This window comes from Sphaeramia orbicularis, chromosome 6 (genome assembly GCF_902148855.1).
Source record: "Sphaeramia orbicularis chromosome 6, fSphaOr1.1, whole genome shotgun sequence".
NCBI lineage: Eukaryota > Metazoa > Chordata > Actinopteri > Kurtiformes > Apogonidae > Sphaeramia > Sphaeramia orbicularis.
The window spans coordinates 12,551,246-12,569,796 of record NC_043962.1 but is presented as its reverse complement, the minus strand read 5'-3'; the positions used below and the strand labels follow the sequence as shown (position 1 = coordinate 12,569,796).

At 35.6% G+C, this 18,551-nt stretch overlaps 1 protein-coding gene across 1 annotated transcript in view; it reads right to left on the bottom strand.

Moving 5' to 3' along the window:
- The window catches only part of mmp15a (matrix metallopeptidase 15a), a 35,408-nt gene continuing 16,857 nt past the window's right edge, over positions 1-18,551 (bottom strand). Inside the window, exons 6-10 of the mRNA XM_030137265.1 lie at positions 16,525-16,937; positions 14,078-14,216; positions 10,069-10,219; positions 5,361-5,476; positions 1-1,032 (exon numbers count right to left, since the gene is read on the bottom strand). Of these exons, the coding sequence (XP_029993125.1) occupies positions 548-1,032; positions 5,361-5,476; positions 10,069-10,219; positions 14,078-14,216; positions 16,525-16,937 (1,304 nt within the window). The 3' untranslated portion in view covers positions 1-547. The remainder of the gene's footprint in view (positions 1,033-5,360; positions 5,477-10,068; positions 10,220-14,077; positions 14,217-16,524; positions 16,938-18,551) is intronic.

Below are 18,551 nucleotides of genomic sequence, written 5' to 3'. Positions count from 1 at the left end.
TAAAGGCTTTAATGCGGATCCAGCCCAAAGGTAATTGCTATCTGGGTGTAGTTTTATTTACAAATGACAAAAAATGCCAAAAATAAAAAAAGAAATATCCATAACTTTTTATTTGTAGTGTATGTATGCTTCTGTATATGTGCATGTCGACTTTGTCTGCATTTAAGAATAGAAGTAAAACTATCCGCCCCTCCTCTGGACTGAGCGAACAGATATGGACATTCCTAGTGTGTCGTGCATCATCTTCAGTTTTTCTTTGTGGTGTTTAGGATTAGCGTGATTTTAAAGAAACATAGACACTTTTCTAAGGCACGCAGGGAGGGCACAGCAAATAAAACCTGCAAGAAACATAAACCGAAGCTCCACAGGCACCAACTGTAGGATTATTTCACTTGGGTAATAAAGGTTTCTCACAGGGTCCAAACGGTGAGGTAACCCATTCTCGGGTCCTCGGAGACACAGTGGCATGAGTAATTTTTTGGCGCCGGAGACTGTAGCAGACAGATGACACCCGTTCCGTCTCCTCTAGTTTCTGTAGTTCTGTTCTTTAAACCCAGTCCTGCAGCGAACGCTTGCAATGCACCAAGGCCCTCGGCGTCTCTTTGTTCTGCAGAGTCCTGAGGATGGCGTAGATGAGGATGAGGATGCACAGGATGAGCACCAGAGGAACAGTCACCATAATCAGGGTCATGACTTTGGATTCGTTATCGGCCACAGTCACAACCACGTTCACCTCTTTGTCCTCGTCCTCCTCTTCCTCTCTGCTGTCTGGCTCTGACTGATCCTCCTGCTCTTGCTTTGTGTCTTTGTCCTGACCTCTGTCCGGCTCTTTGCGCTCATCTTTGCCTCTATCTGAAGGGTTGACTGGTGGGATTTTGGGTTCCTGCTCGGTGTCGGGATCGGGCTTTGGGTCGGGGACGCCGATGCAACCCATGAAGTCCTTTAAAATGGAACGAGGGTAGCCTTTGTCTGCTTCTGTCCTGTGGTTGTCAAACCTCCAATAATTTGTGCCCTTGTAGAAATAAGTATAGGCTGCATAGGGGGGAGATACAAAGAGAGATTTGAGTCGTCTGATCGAGTGCTCAGCAAGGTTATTATCCTTAACGAAAACTAACGAAATGACAAAAACTAGAATTGTAAAAAAAATTTTCGTTAAGTGAAATAGATAAAAATTATAATTAAAAGAAAAAAATGATAACTAACTGAAACTGTATTGTGTGCTTATAAAACTAACTAAAATGTATAAAAATTACGGATAAAATTGCCTCAGTTTTTGTCTTTGTCAATGTCGGACTGATATGAAATCGATTTATTTCCCTCAAGCAATTTTAGCTGTTGGCACCATATGATATTTAACGGTCCGTCACTTCTCGTCACTTGTGGTTTAGAGTCGTCTTTTCGTCCCCACTCTACCTGGAAACATGGAGACTAAAGTTGGGAGAAAGCAGCAGAGTCCTGTATGGGATTTATTTAAATTTGACGGCGAAGAAGAGAAATGATATAAAAAAAACCTAAAACTAAACTAAAACTAAGCATTTAGAAAATAACGAAAACTAATAAAAACTATCAAACCTGCTCTAAAAACTAATTAAAACTAACTGAATTAGAGGAGAAAAAAAAGTCAAAACTAAATAAAACTAAACTATAATGAAAAATCCAAAACTATTATAACCTTGGTGCTCAGGTGCTGGTACTGAGAATAAATAACAGGAAGCACCAATCTCAGCATGGCAGAGGTTGGGAAACAGCAGTTCTGTCCGATTACAGATCGATGATGGGATGGAGGTAGTACTTTTGAAAGCAACATGAACAACAGCAACAGAAATAAAAGCAAGAGACAGTGTGGTGTCTAAGGCTACATTCAGACAGCAGGTGTTAATGCACAATCTGGATTTTTTTGGTGAAATCCGATTTTTTTGTGTGCGCATTCATATTACACATTAAAGGTAGGGTAGGAGATGTTTTCCTGGAGCGTTTTTTACCGTATTGCTTAAAATCCCCTTCACACCCCGATTGCAACCAATTAATTAAATGCTCTAACACAAAAATAAAAAATTTTAGTCACCTGTGGAACGGACAGGACTGAAAAAACACCATCCAATCATTTTAACCAGCCCATCAAAATGATTGAATGGTGATATGTCTATCAAATTCAAATGCCATTTGTCCCTCCCCCCTCTGCGAATACAATCAATACAGTGGAGGCGTGGCTTCGGAGGGAAGCCTGAAGAAAGTGGTTTGGACTTTTGAATTGGGTATTTTCAAAATGTAGCTCGCTCGAACCGTTTTTCCAGGATCGCCTACCCTACCTTTAAATGCGACTTCTATTAGTTTTGAGTATGAATTGAATACGACCCTGAAGCGAACCGCATGCGCAAAAGAGGTCCTGATGTAATACAGAACCACGTGTTTACAGAAGTAACACACCTAGGATGCAGAATTGTGACATTTGTTGCATTTCAATGACGTAAGAGTCTGATAAATGTGACCTGGCCGTTCAGACTGAAGTCGCATTGCAAAATATCAGATATAGGACCACATATGAAAGTGGCCTGGGTCGAATTTGTGCTGTTCAAACTGTCTTTAACAGATCAGATACAGGTCACATATAGGCAAAAAAAAAAATCGGATTTGGGCCACATTTGCCTGCAGTCTGAACGTAGCCTATGTAAGCAGTGATGCAGCAAACATTTAGTAAAGAGTAAGCATGATTAAAGGGGTGCATTCAATGAAACTACAAGAAAAACGTATTATTTATAAATACAGAATCTTCTACACAAGGGACACTGATACTGTATGCATGAAAATAATGCATGTAAATTACAGCCTACATATCTCTGTGCAACCTTTTTCAGTACTGTATCAGGAATTCTTAGTTATTATTATTTCTTATAATAGGGTGCTGTATTATCACCAACATTTCCCTGTGAATGTCAGCCCAAGAAAATCTGCCAACTAAAACTATGCTAACAATGCTAAGAGCAGCTAAGCCGCAGCTTCCTTAGCCACTACTTTAAGTAGTTTCATATTACTCCTTCCATAATATCACTAAGGTGGTAAAAATTAAGGGTGAAGCATCCAGCGTTTCACTCTCAGCTTTGTGATTTTTGTGAATATGTAACATTATGAGGGGTGTTCATACATTTTGTTTATCTTTAGAGATGTGTATTCACATTTTTTATTTCATTCTAGAGAAATAGAAACAAGTAAATATTAATATGCGCCTCTTAAAATACATTCAAAGCCATTTTAAATGAATGGGAAAAGGATAAATCCAGATGCAGATGCTTTTCTAATTGAATCAGCTTCTACTTTGAGATGCTTTTAAGGATCATTGTATCATCATCATTGTTTACATTTAATATCTTTTAAATTGTTGATGGTGTTTTATATGTATGTTTTTACTTTAGTGATTAATGTATGGTTTTAGAAATGAGTTTTACTATGTGTTTTATGTACATATTTAGCGTGAATATATGGATGAATTCATATTGTCTGTAACTTCTGCTGCTGCTGTTTTGGCCAGGACACTCTTGCAAAAGAGATTTTTAATCTAACGAGTCTTTTTTCCTGATTAATTAAAAGTTAATCGTAAAATAAAAAAAGACAGGACACTGTTGATAAGTGATCAAATGATAAGATACAATGATTTCATACAATACAAGTACACAAGTCAAATATAGAAGATAAGTGTTGTCATTTTAAGTCATTTAAACCAGTGAAGCTTCATTTTGCAGCTTTCAGCTTAGTTTTTCTCCAAACATCCATTTAGTTAAGGAGCATGTTAAATATTATTTAAACATATTATATTCCATCAACCCTTATTTTACCATGAGAGGACAGAGCAATGTGACTTGAAGTACCCTTTGGATCGATTACAGAGGTGGGTTTGGACTGTGTCTCAAGGGGGTTTAGGATACTTTATGGTGGTTTTTACTTTAATCTGTATGTAACAGTGAGAAGTTAATGTGTTAGTACAGCAGCAGACCAACATTACCTACCATATATATGTATATATATATATATATATATATATATATATATATATATATATATATATATATATATATATATACATACATACACACACACACACACACACACACACACACACACACACACACACACATATATATATATATATATATATATATATATATATATATATATATATATATATATATATATATATATATATATATATGTATATATATAGCTATTGATGTAAGAACTTAAGTGATTTTGGTTATTATCAAGAAAACCATGGAAAATGGTTAGATATCAGCTCTGAAATTAAACTCTTACGAGCTATTTTTGTTGTTATTATTATATTTGTCCAAACAAATGTACCTTTAGTTGTACCAGGCATTAAAATGAACAAGAAACTGAAGAAAACAAGGGGTGGTCCGTGATTGTATATTTGTGCAAGATTTGATTCAGGACTTCAAATGCAAAAGATATGTTTTTTTTATCTTTATCAGGATCAGTTTTGTTTTTATAGCTTTTGGGAAGGTAATACCAGACAGAATGCACATGGATAAGACTCTATAAGTATCTGCTTTTTATGTTTTTTTTTCCAGTCTTTTAATTAAATTGGTTTAAACTCTGCTTTTTGGGAAAGAGAATAAAGAGAATCAAGACTGTCTCGTTTAGTTTCCCATTTATCTTGACAAGGTAATACTAAGTTCATTTTTATTGTGCAAACTAAAAGCAGACTCAGGAATGTTTCTTTAGGGATCGTTTTAGCCTTTTCATTCTCCCCAGTGTGAGGAACATTCCTAGACATTTTCACAGTCAGGATTTACTGTGATATATAGGTACATACATATACTTGACTCTATGTTTTGACTTAAAGCTGCAAATCATGCCGATGTATTGTTTTCATGCAGTATGATTAGTCAACAATATGAAAATCCCCACATGCCATTTCCCTGGAATACATTTCTGGGTGTAAATGTGGCCATGCAGTGAAACCGAGGCTTGGAGAGCCATTCTAAATCTGGGTGGAGATGAGATCTGAGTGCTTTAAGAGCAGCTCTGCCACAAATCTAATTTCCAAAGGAAGGATGGGCCAACCCTCAAACCAGACCTCTCATTCCTCGTTTCTCTCGCTCTTATCCCCTCACCCTTCACTCTCTCTGCTCTGTTTGCTGCAGCTGAACCATTCTCAAATGCAACTTTTTTTCCTTCCCCCTCTCTGTTTTTTTACACACCCCATTTCACCCCAATATCCTCCTTTCATTTTTTCCTCCCTCCACCCTTCTTTCAATACCGCATGGACACATTTGGAGGTTTGTTGTGATTTTTGTGAGTAGACGCTGCCATGATGTTACGATACTGATTCTAAGTCATACATTTACCTCCGTCATCGCTGAGGAAGGCTCCTTTCGGTGATGGAGGGATGTTACCCCACCTGGTGAGGGGTTTGGGGAAGTCTGGGTCCGTGGTCCGAGTCGCCTCATTGTAGCGCCAGTATCTGCGGAGCCAAAATAATTATTAAAATCTTTAGATGCTTTAGGTCATAGTTTTGTGTTAACATCTACATCAAAATCTTACCAAAGGTATTTTTCTAATTTCTAGTCAAAATACGTCATCACACTTAAAATAAGACATAACCAACTAAAGAGTAACTTTTCAGTGAGATATAAGAACTTATTTTTAGACAACAGATCTCAAAAACCTTATTTCAGGAAATCTTATCAAGATAATTTTCCCTTGTCCCACTGGCAGAATTTTTTGCTTGAATTAAGCAAAAAAAATCTGCCAGTGGAACAAAGGAAAATTATCTTGATAAGATTTCTTGAAATAAGATTTTCAAGCTCTACTGTCTAAAAATAAGATTTCGATTTTTTCCAGTGTAGTTTTGTGTTAACATCTACACCAGAGGTTCATGGACTTTTTCAGCTTGAAGCCAAAATGATTATGTCTCCACAGGACATAAATTTATAAAAATGTCATAAGTTACCATAATGTCTACATATTTACTCACTATGTCAATGTCAAAATAGGAAAGGCGTATTTCACTGCAAAAATCTAAATCATACCAAGTGTATTTCTCTCATTTCTAGTCAAAATATGTCATCACACTTGAAATAAGACATAATCACCTGAAGGGTAACTTTTCAGTGAGATATAAGAACTTATTTTTAGACAATAGATCTTGAAAATCTTACTTCAAGAAATCTTACCAATATGATTTTCAATTGTTCCATTGGCAGATTTTTTGCTTAATTACCTCTGCCAAGGTGGTTATGTTTTTGCCAGCGTTGGTTTGTCTGTCTGTGTGCAAGATAACTTAAAAAGTTATGGACAGATTTGGATGAAAATTGCAAGAAATGTTGAAACTGGCACAAGTAACATATAAGTATAAATTTTAGTGGTGATTTTGGGGGCACTGATCTGCCTTGGCGGAGGTCTGTGCTCTCCGAGTGCTTTTCTAGTTCAAGGTTTTTTTTTTTAACTTAATTCAGTTTTTTTTTTACTTAATTCAATTTATTTTTACGTAATCCAAGCAAAAAATCTGCCAATAGAACAGATTTTTTGCTTAATTCAAGAATTTTTTTTTTACTTAATTCAAGATTATTTTACTAAATTAATTTTTTTTTTGTACTTAATTCAATTTTTTTTTTACTTAATTCAAGCAAAAAATCTGTCAATGGAACAAGTGAAAATCATCTTGGTAAGATTTCTTGAAATAAGATTTTCAAGATCTATTGTCTAAAAATCAGTTCTTATATCTCACTGAAAAGTTACTCTTTAGATGATTATGTCTTATTTTAAGTGTGATGAGATAATTTGACTAGAAATGGGAAAAATACACTTGGTAAGATTTTGATATTTTCCAGTGAAGTTTTGTGTTAACATCTAGATCAGAGGTTCATGAACTTTTTCAGCTTGAAGCCAAAACGATTATGTCTCCACAGGACATAAATTTATAAAAAATATGTGTCATGAGCTGCCATGATGTCTACATTTTTACTCACTCTGTCAATGTCAAAAAAGGAAAAGCACATTTCATGTACAAAACAACTGAAAGTGCTTTACATAAAAACCTGACTGCAAAGTAAAAGGATAAAAGAAAATTAAAACAAACTAAAATAGAATAGAACATAAGTCTGAGGGCAGGTAAAAGTGCAGTAACAAATAGAAATGTCTTCAACACTGATTTAAAAGAGCTGAGAGTTTCAGCAGATCTAGAGTTTTCTGGGAGTTTGTTCCATATTTGTGGAGCTTAGAAACAGAGCGGTGCCTCTCCATGCTTAGTTCTGATTGTTGGACAAAAACCAGACCTGTCCCAGATGTCCTCAGGGTTCTGGATGGTTCACACAGCACCAGAAAATCAGATATGTATTTTGTAATTTGGCCCCAAACCATGCAGTGCCTTATAAACCGACAACAGTATTTTGAAATCAATGTGGAATTAAATGCAGAAATGTTAGAACGTCAGTCACACAGAGGGAAATAATGTCAACGCTCACTTCTAACAGTGAAAAGAGACTGTTAAAAAGGCAGCAACACATCATCACTGACGTATAAGAGATGCATCAGTGTTTCCCATTAATGATGTAGACTGTGGCGCTAGGCCATAGGCTATTTCATTCCACCAGGGTCTAAAAATTATCTGAAAATTCTGTGGTCAGCAGAGTCAGAGTCTTGTGTAACCATGTTGTTAATAAAATAATTTTGAGATGAATTTGGAGAACAATGTTACCGTTACCCTCAGGGCTGTGTATCGGCATGAATGTGGCGAAACGATGCAAATCACAATACAAGAATCACAATACGATATATCATGATATATCATGATACTGTTAAAAAGGAAATTTTTTGTTTGTTTCTTTTTTTTTTTGTGATTATTTCCTGGAAGAATTGAATTACACCAGAAATATGCACAAATACTAAACACATTTTTATTTGATCACAACAGGATCTAATGCTGTATCACAAAATGTTCCTGTGTTCAAACTGAGATTCTGTTTTACAGACATTTCAGTTTAAAATCCTGTTCAAATGTTCATATTCTATTAGTTCAGAACTAATATCAGAACATTATTTTAGTTCAATCCCAACAAAGGAACTTACATTATTTAATAAAAGAGTGTTAAAGAATAATAAATAAAATATAAACAAAACAGAAAAAGAAAAAAACTAAAATGAACCTCCACAATATCTGCATTTGAATAAATACCTAAAAATATCGATACAGTACTTTTAATATCCATACAGTATTGTGAAATGAAATATCGTGATATATTGCAGAACCAATATCTTCTTACACCCCTAGTTACACTGGACAGCGATGGAAATAAAACCAATTACACAAAGTCCGTCTTCCAATAAACACATCCATCTGTTGTACATGCAAACACATACAACAGAACCAGACCCTGAACCAGCAGCTTCTGAAACCAAAAGAGTCACAGCAGCAATGGAGATAAGCTGAATATAAATGTAGATGGCAATGTTAGTGCTGTATGTTGTTTAATTGTTGAATACTTATTGTTGCTCAGTATCCAACAGTAGCAGCTAAAAAAACAATAGTATTCAGATTGCTTGTCTTCTGAAATACATTTATTTGCAGATAAATGTAACATCAACACTGCACACGAAAAAAAAAATCTGATAATATTGTATTATAGATTGTCTTCCTTTATGCCACTTTTATCTTGTGTCTTTTATGCTGTTTTATTATTATGTATTTTTCAACTGAGCCCTGTCCTTTAAATTTCACATGGCTTTAGTGAGGTCATTTCTAAACTCTTCTTTCAATCAGTTATTAAATTCACATCCATTAACCCATAAAGGCCCAATGCTACTTTTGTGGCAGCTCCAAAATATTTTTTTTCTATATTTAACTTTTTTTTAAGTGATTTATCACCATTTATTATGAAATTATCCTCTGTATTTTGCATTTTTTTCAGTTAACATAAGGTATTTTTCCATATTGAATTGGTCATGTGAATGTTCCTTTAAATCTCAGGGTAAATTCTAAGCTTATTAAATTAAAACATGCAAAAGTGAAGAAAAAGTGACTTTTCCTGAAAAGCAATGAATAATTGAATGTAAATTAAGTGTGTCCATCCACTGTCATTGATCCAACTCCATGGGTTTTAGTGGTGAATCAATGTTGTAGAAAATGACAGTGTTTCCATGGTAACTACAGAGCCTCTGAACGTCCAAATGGGTCATATCTGATGACCATGAAAAGATGACAAACTGTATTTTACACCAATTATTTACATGTACTTACAAGATTAGTGGATCAACAGGTATTAAACAGTTTACATCAGATGGTTTTGGTCAACGGTGGCTGTTTGGGCCTTTATGGGTTAATTATCATTATTATAAATAATAAATGCTTAAAACAGTATTTAGTATATTTATCATCAGAAACAATGGTAAATGTCCATGATGAAACTATTTGAGACTGCAAAAATAAACTTTCAACTATTTTACATCTGCTCAAACATGCTTTTTGGTCTTGAATATTCAGTATCCATATTATGACTTAATTTATTTATTTTTTTATTTTAATGTTGTGTAATTTACCACATATAACAGGGGTGTTAAACATGGGCCAAACGGTCCAATGTACCGCGGGACAAATTTGTGACCAGTTATAATGAAGATATTAACAGTCAAGAGTGTCAAACCTGTTTTAATTTAGGGGCCACATATAGAACAATTTCATTTCATGTGGATCGAACGAGTCTAATAATACTAAAATAACCTATAAATAATGACAACTCCCAAATTTTCTCTTACATTACATGAAAATGTGTATATCCACTGTGATCTGTAAGTTCTAATGCATATGTATAAATGAGAAGCTGAGGCATAACATTGTTAAAATTGCAATTTTCCTTTTTCGCACTAAAACAAAGACAAAAATTTGAGGTATTATTTATAGGTTATTATGCTATTGCTTTACTGGTTCAGCCCACTTGAGACCAAATTGGGCTGCATGTGGCCCCTGAAGTAAAATGAGTTTGACATCCCTGATATACAACCCAATCTAAACATCCACCAAGTTTAGGTGTTGCTTCCATTAGTGTGTCATAACTGTACCTGTCTCCTATGAAGAAATATGTGTGTCCGTTGGGTTCCCACCATATTGCTGTGTCGATGCCGTGTGCAGGAACTCCTCGTCCATACTCGTGTAAGGGCTGCGGGTATCCCGGCAACACATCAGCCTCCCTGAACACCCAGTATCTATCATCTGCAGAAAAGCAAAAGGAGCCGCACATTCATTACCGCCTTTCTCCGAAGCTTAGTGACTTGGCTAAAGGAAGGGAAACATGAGTGAAAGTTAATGAAGGAGAGAAACAGAAACAAAGAAAGAAAGAAAGAAAAGCAAGGGCACATGGAGAGAAAGCAACAGTGAGGACATATGGCACACAGTAATGTCAGGGGGGGTTTGCTCCCTCCAGAAGGAAAGCAGAAAGGACAGGCAAGGTAGGCATAACACTTATTTTCCAAGATTCCCTTCTGTAGGAGCCAAAATCTACCCTTTAGACACACTTGAACATTCAGACACTTTCCACCTCCACTGCCAGGGCACTGCAGCGACAAACTCGACTAGAAAAAAAGACAGATTTTTTTGCGCAGGAGTTTTACTAATGACAGCATTCTTACTCTGAAATGCAGTTTAACTATTAGGACTTGAGGTTTTTGCATCATCATCATTCATTTATCCATATAGTTGTGATAGTGTTTATTATATAGTTAAACAGATGGTATAGGTTTCTACTATTTGTACTAACAGTTGCAGTAGAGTATATCCGTTGTTACCCTGCTCCCCAAAAGGGAGGCAACGGGGATTATTTTTGGTTTGGTTTCTTTCTTTGTTTGTTAACACTTTAGTAGCAAAACTATTGGTTGAATTCGCACCAAATCGGGTTTATAGATTGCCAGTGACCCAGAATAGATGTCATTACATTTTGGGAAAAGTAGGTCAAAGTTTAAATTTTTTATATATTTTTAAAATCTTTTTTTTCCCCCATTTACTTACAGTCATGGAAAAAAATTACTAGACCACCCTTGTTTTCTTCAGTTTCTTGTTCATTTTAATGCCTGGTACAACTAAAGTTACATTTGTTTGGACAAATATAATAATAACAACAAAAATAGCTCATAATATATAAAACATTCACATTTGAAAAGTTAAACATGTCCAAACGATGGTATCTTACAGTTAAAACTACCTTTATTTATAAGAAGATAGACTTCTGTTATTCTCCATATTAGTTGAGATATATTGTGCTTGATATGCTTCTGTACCCATATAACAAATAAGCCACAATCTAGGTGATTTTGTTTTGTTTTGTAGGTGTCTTTCTTTTCTTTGACTTTTGTTTTCCTTAACGTGGTTATACAGTCGTGGAAAAAATTATTAGACCACCCCTTGTTTTCTTCAGTTTCTTGTTCATTTTAATGCCTGGTACAACTAAAGGTACATTTGTTTGGACAAATATAATGATAACAACAAAAATAGCTCATAAGAGTTTAATTTCAGAGCTGATATCTATCAATTTTCCATGTTTTCTTGATAATAACCAAAATCACTTCAGTTCTTACATCAATATCTATGGCATTGTACTGACAAAAACAGTGCTTTTAGGCATTCCATGTTTTCTTTTCTGTCTGTTTTAGTCACATGTTGCACACAAGAGTTAGTACTTGATTGCATAACCATTGTTTTTGATGACTTCTGATGGTTTAATAAGTTTTTCTGCAAGTGTATAATGGGCAAAATTTCACATGTATATAAAAACATCAATTTTGTTTTAATTTACATCAAACTTGGCACATATATACAGGATATTGATATGCTGACATCAGCACATGCATAGACATGCCAAAATAAGCTACAATATGTGCGAGGGGTGGGGTTTATTGTGCCTGGAACCACTTACTTGAATTGTAATACTTGTATTTGGAGTAGTAGTATTAACAGTTGTTCTAGCTATTGGTAATTACTAACACCAGCTGTTCTAGTTTTTAACAGTTCTAGTTCAGGTTACTGTGCATCCATGTGTGCCCCCCTATTTCCCCCCTTCTCCCTCCTCCCCCAATCTCGCTCTCTCTTCCTTTATCCCTCTGTCTTTAACCCCAACTGGTCAAGGAAGACGTCCACCCTCCAGGAGTCAGGGTCTGCTCCAGGTTTCTGCCTGTTAAAGGACGTTTTTCCTCACCACTGTCAACAACTATTTGCTCCTGAAGGATTCTGTTGGTGTCTGTAAATTGTCTTAAGAGTCTGGTTTTGACCGGCTCTATATGTAAAGTGTCTTGAGGTAACTTTTGTTATGATTTGGCGCTATATAAATAAAATTTGATTGATTGATTGAGTGATAAAGATATCTCAAAAGCATCAAGTAAGGTCAACCATGACAACAGATAAAGCCCCTAATGGACTTTAACCCTTTCATGCATGAATTATGAGAACCTTAATCAAGGTTTTTTTCCTGAGTGTTTTTATTCCTATTTAGGCATGAAAAAAAACAATGCGATTTAATTTTTTTTTATGAATCTATTTTTCACAGAGTTAAAAAAAAAAAGTCCACTCAGCTGGACAGCATGCATTTGATTTTTTAAGCAAAGAAACATATATTTAAAACCTATCATCATAAAGTGATATACTGTGTGTAAACAATGAAATATATATATTTTTTAACACAGCTAATCTCATGTTTTCACACATTTTATCATATTCTAATACTAGTTATGGAGATAATACACAAAAAAAAAAACCCAAAAACTTTTTGTTTGAGAAAATTAGCAGCTGATTTACAGTCAAACATGTTAGTACAGATCAGGTTTATCAAGAACAGCAAAGTTACAGTCATGGTCTGAATGTCAGTGTAGATGATGCATGAGCGTCCATGGTGTTGGTTGATATCCTCCTGAGACCCAGGAGAGTGAAAATTTTTAGCTTTTTTTTTTTTTTTTTTTTTTTTTTTTTACATTAAACAATCATCTTGATTGGAAACTGCATAATGCAACAGTTTTTTCAAGTACATTTTAAAAATTATTTTCATTTATTTATTTTTTAATGGAATGTCCTTTGCAATGAACTGCATTTTTTTTAGTGAAACTGTCAAACTTTTGTCACCTACAGAGGACAAAAATGCATTGCTGGGTCTCAGGAGGACATGGAACTAAAACAACTACACTCATGAACATACAAGAGAACAGCTGGAGAATAGGTGTCCACTGTAGTGACCAGTATGCATGAAAGGGTTAATGTGACTGACACCTCTGTAAATTCTACTAGTGCATGACAAGTCGCCTTTCATTCTGTTTGCAAAAGTGAAAGCGCTGCAAATATTCACATCTGGAGCAGCACAGCGCAGAAACTGGCTGATGCAATCCTCCACCTCTCTCCCTCTCCCTGTCGAGGCCTTCTGGGGCTCAGCTGGACTGGAGTCTTACTGGGCCAACAGCAGCTGCCACGATGCACTCATTCAAGACACTCAATGAACTCGGCAACATACTTTGATATACACTAACTCAGTGATGCAATATGATGCACATGTAATGAAAAACAGATTCACTGCTTCCAAATCTGTCTCTAAGACGTAGTTTGACAGTGTTTAAGTAAAGACTCACATGGACAGAAGAGTTGTTTTTTTTTTTTTTTTTACGTAACTACTAATGTTTTCAAGATTTCTGTGTTTGTGTGTGTGTGCGCCAGACACATAGAGTTATAGCTGTGTTGAATTATTCCCAACCTCTCGTAAATCATGCTGTGCAGGGAAAAATGCTGTGTTAGCACTGTTTCCTTTCAGTCTGACCAGTTCAAATCAAAGCACAGATTTGTGTTTCACTCCCCATTTTTGTTTATAGAGAGAACTTTTAAACAGCTCCATGCTGGCTTTTAGGTTTGCCTGGAGAACAAACTGTTGAAATGGAACTGAATGGGTTGCCGTGCCCTTGAGCAATGCACTGAAGCATAAAAACATCCTAGCGTGCTTTTCCGAGAGGTTTTTGATGCGATACAGAATCTGCTCAGCGTGTGGGTGCTCCGTTAGCAAAGTGAAAGGTTTTATTGATAATTAACTACTTTAACATACTGTACCTTTAAAGAAGACAAATTTGCCGTCGTGGCGCTCATAAGCAGCGTCGATGTCACTGGGCAGACCGATCCAGAAGACAGATATCGGCATGGGATAGTTATCCAACACCCGATTTCTACGGACCCGCCAAAACCAGCGACCCTGTACGAACATGTAAAGAAAATACACTTTTTTTTGACTGTTGTTGTAAAGTGTATTTCATAATAAAAACTGAAATTTAGACTGCAGGCAAAAGTGGTCTAGATCTGATATGGGTTACTTCCTTTTGTTGTTATAAATCAAACAGCGCTGCTAACAGGAAGCCAAATAGTCTTCATAATAATTGAATTATATTGTATTAAGTACAAAAATGTGCAAATGGGGTGAGAATATTTTGTTTGGCTAGACTCCTGAATAAAACTCTAGCCACTAAAAATGTAAAAATAAATGATTAATGAAAGACAAGTTCTCAGTTCTGCTTATTATGAATTATTATGAAATACTGTTTAAGAGTTTAAATTATTACTAAACTAAGAAATTGTGAAAACAATCTTTTTCTTTGCTCTGCAGTTTATCCTGTTACTGCCTTAAGTGAATTTCCCCATTGTGAGATCAATAAAGTTCATCTTATCTTATCTTATCTTATCTTATCTTATCTTATCTTATCTTATCTTATCTTATCTTATCTTATCTTATCTTATCTTATCTTATCTTATTTTATCTCTTGAAATAAGGAAAACAGTATTGTCCCTCTGATGGGATATTATGTAAATCATTGTTTTAATTTGTAACTGCTTGACTACAGCAGTGTTATATAGAACATGTTGAGACATGTTAATTTCTCAAAATGAGATCTCTTTTCTAATGAAAAACAAACTTAACATGATGGTTCTTTAGAGTAAAAAAAAAAAAAGGAACAATGAGAGAATTTAACTCTTTCACTTTTTCAATGCAAACTCAAAGTTCCATTGTACAGTTATATCTGAATTCATCATCTCATCCTGTTCTAGACCTTTGTTATAGTTCTGTTCCTGCAGGTATCACGTTATGGAAAAATCAAGCTCTCTGCAACTTCCATTACAACAGTGTTTCTCAAGGGGGGTAGTAACACCCCCCAGGGGGCGTTGGGATGACATTGGGGGGGGGGGGGGGGCGTTTTGAACGACAACGCTGAGAGGGGCGCACTCAGACACAAATGGGGGGGGCATTAGTGTTATTCACAGAATGTATAAGTATCAATATCAGAACAAATTTTGTTTATTTGAACATGAAATATGATAAAACCAGTATACCAGTGTATACCAGTGCTGCTTGTGCTCTCATTTTCCAACCCCTGTGCCCCCCCGGTTGCAAATTTCATTTGGGGGGGTGGGCAGGATGAGGCTCATGATAAGGTGTGTAGGGGGGTATTAGCTACTGAGCTATATAACCCTTGCACTCCACCCAGGTCTGTCACATTACTTACAGAGCTACATCCCCCACCCCCCGGTTGCAACTTTTTCTTGGAGGGTGGGGGTGGGGGGTGGCAGCAAGGTTATTATCATTAACGAAAACTAACGAAATGACAAAAACTAGAATTGTAAAAACATTTTTGTTAACTGAAATAAATAAAAACTATAATTAAAAGAAAAAAAACAATAACTAACTGAAACTGTATTGTGTGCTTACAAAACTAACTAAAATGTATAAAAATTATGGATGAAATTCCCTTCGTTTTCGTCTTTGTCAGTGTCGGATTGATATAAAATCAATTTATTTCCCTCAAGCAATTTTAGCTGGAGGCACCATATGATATTTAATGGTCCGTCACTTCTTGCCACTTGTCGTTTAGTCATCTTCTCATCCCCACTCTACCTGGAAACATGGAGACTAAAGTTGGGAGAAAGCAGCAGAGTCCTGTCGGGGATTTATTTGAATTTGACGGTGAAGAAGAAAAAAGATATAAAGAAACTAAAACTAAACTAAAACCAAGCATTTAGAAAATAACAAAACCTAATAAAAACTAGTAAACCTGCTCTAAAAATGAATTAAAATTAGCTGAATTAGAGAAAAAAAGTCAAAACTAAATAAAACTAAACTATAATGAAAAATCCAAAACTATTATAACCTTGGGTGGCAGGAGGTTGATGGTGAGGTGAGGGGGTATTTGTTCAAAAAAGGTTGAGAACCACTGCACTACAACTATAACTTATAACTAAAACTGTGCGCTCTAACCTCAGTGGCCTTCATGTTTATTTCAGTGTGACAGCGTGCTGCATGTGACGTCTTTGTCATTGTTGTTTTTGCACATGTGAGTCATTTAAGGACTGTGACCATTTCACTCTGGAATCTGGTACCAGCCACATTTAAAAACAATATGAACACCAAACAAAACTGATCTGAGCCATAAATCTGAAATGAGCACTACTACTACAGCCTTATACCTCCAATCCAAATCAAACAATTCTGATTAATGAGTCTCCTTTCTCACCTTAAAAACAAACATTTCCCCCCTCAGCATGGTCACTGTGTCAAAGTCCCCGTCACAGATGTCAGGGGGCTGGTTGCCAGGCTTCTTGGGCGGTTGTGGAGGGGGAGCAGGAGGCCTGGGCGGAGGTGGTGGAGGAGCAGGGACATCTTTTCTGATAGGCGGTGTGACAGGTTCTGTTTCACGCCGGGGTTGGGTCAGGGTGGAGGTGTGGAGGACGGGTGGAGATGTAGGGCTGGGGCTTGGATCTGGGACATCTGGAATACTGCTGGTGGGATCTGGAGCAGGAGGGGGGTCGGTGGGGGAAGAGGAGGTGGGATCATCTTCAGGAGGAGAAGGGTGCGTCGGGGAGTTGTGCTTTGGTTCGTCATCAGGGGAGGGAGATGTGTGGGGAGCATCGGTGACCAGAGGAGGACCTGAGGAGAGAACATGAAGAGCTTTAGTTTAGAACGGGGGCCACATTACAGACCAGTTTGATCTCAAGCAGGTCGGACCAGTAAAATAATAACATGATAACCTATAGATAATGAAAACTTCAAACTTTCCTCTATGTTTTAGAGTCAAAAAGTAAAATTACATAAGGTAAGGTAAGGTAAAGTAAGATAAGATAAGATAAGATAAGATAAGATAAGATAAGATAAGATAAGATAAGATAAGATAAGGTAAGGTAAGGTAAGGTAAGGTAAGGTAAGGTAAGGTAAGGTAAGGTAAGATAAGATGGGATAAGATAAGACAAGACAAGACAAGACAAGACAAGACAAGACAAGATAAGATAAGATAAGATAAGATAAGATAAGATAAGGTAAGGTAAGGTAAGATAAGGTAAGGTAAGGTAAGATAAGATGGGATAAGATAAGAGAAGATAAGACAAGACAAGACAAGATAAGGTAAGATAAGGTAAGGTAAGATAAGATAAGATAAGATAAGATGGGATAAGATAAGGGAAGATAAGATAAGAGAAGACAAGACAAGACAAGACAAGATAAGATAAGGTAAGATAAGATAAGATAAGATAAGATAAGATAAGATAAGATAAGATAAGATAAGATAAGATAAGGTAAGATAAGGTAAGATAAGATAAGATAAGATAAGATAAGATAAGGTAAGATAAGGTAAGATAAGATAAGATAAGATAAGATAAGATAAGATAAGATAAGATAAGATAAGATAAGATAAGATAAGATGGGATAAGATAAGGGAAGATAAGGGAAGACAAGACACGACACGACAAGACAAGACAAGACAAGATAAGATAAGATAAGATACGATAAGATAAGATAAGATAAGGTAGGGTAAGGTAAGGTAAGGTAAGGTGAAATAAGACAAGACAAGATAAGATAAGATAAGATAAGATAAGATAAGATAAGATGAACTTTATTGATCTCATAATGGTGAAATTTCACAGTTAGCAGCAAAAATACAACAAGCAAGTGCAGCGAAAAAGATGGGTAGAAAAAACTACAAACGAGGGAAAAAATGAAAATATAAAGAGAAAAATAACAAATTTGGCATTTATATAAATATTAATATAAATAAAGAATTAGAATTTAAAAATTAAATGTTATTTACATGATGAAAATGTTTGAATGTTTGAATGTAAACCAGAGTTACTATCACTATCTAAAAAGCAGAGAATGGACAAAACAAAGAACTGACTCCAGCAGGGGACTTCTAACGGGGTATTCAGTTGTTTATGATCTGCATTTTTACTGCATCTGTCACTAAATATTACACATTAAGCCAGATATGTCAAACTCATTTTAGTTTCGGGGTTTCAGGCCAACATTATCTCCAGTAAAATAATAACATAATAATATATAAATAATGCCATCTCCAAACTTTTCTCTATATTTTAGAGTGAAAAAAAGACAAATTACATGATGAAAATGTGTATATCTACCAACTATCCTTTCACAAACAATGTGAATAGCATAAACATCCATGAACAACCTGAAATGTCGTACGAAAAATAAGTGAATTATAACACTTTTATGCCTCAGCTTATGTGCATTACAACTTCCACATCACAG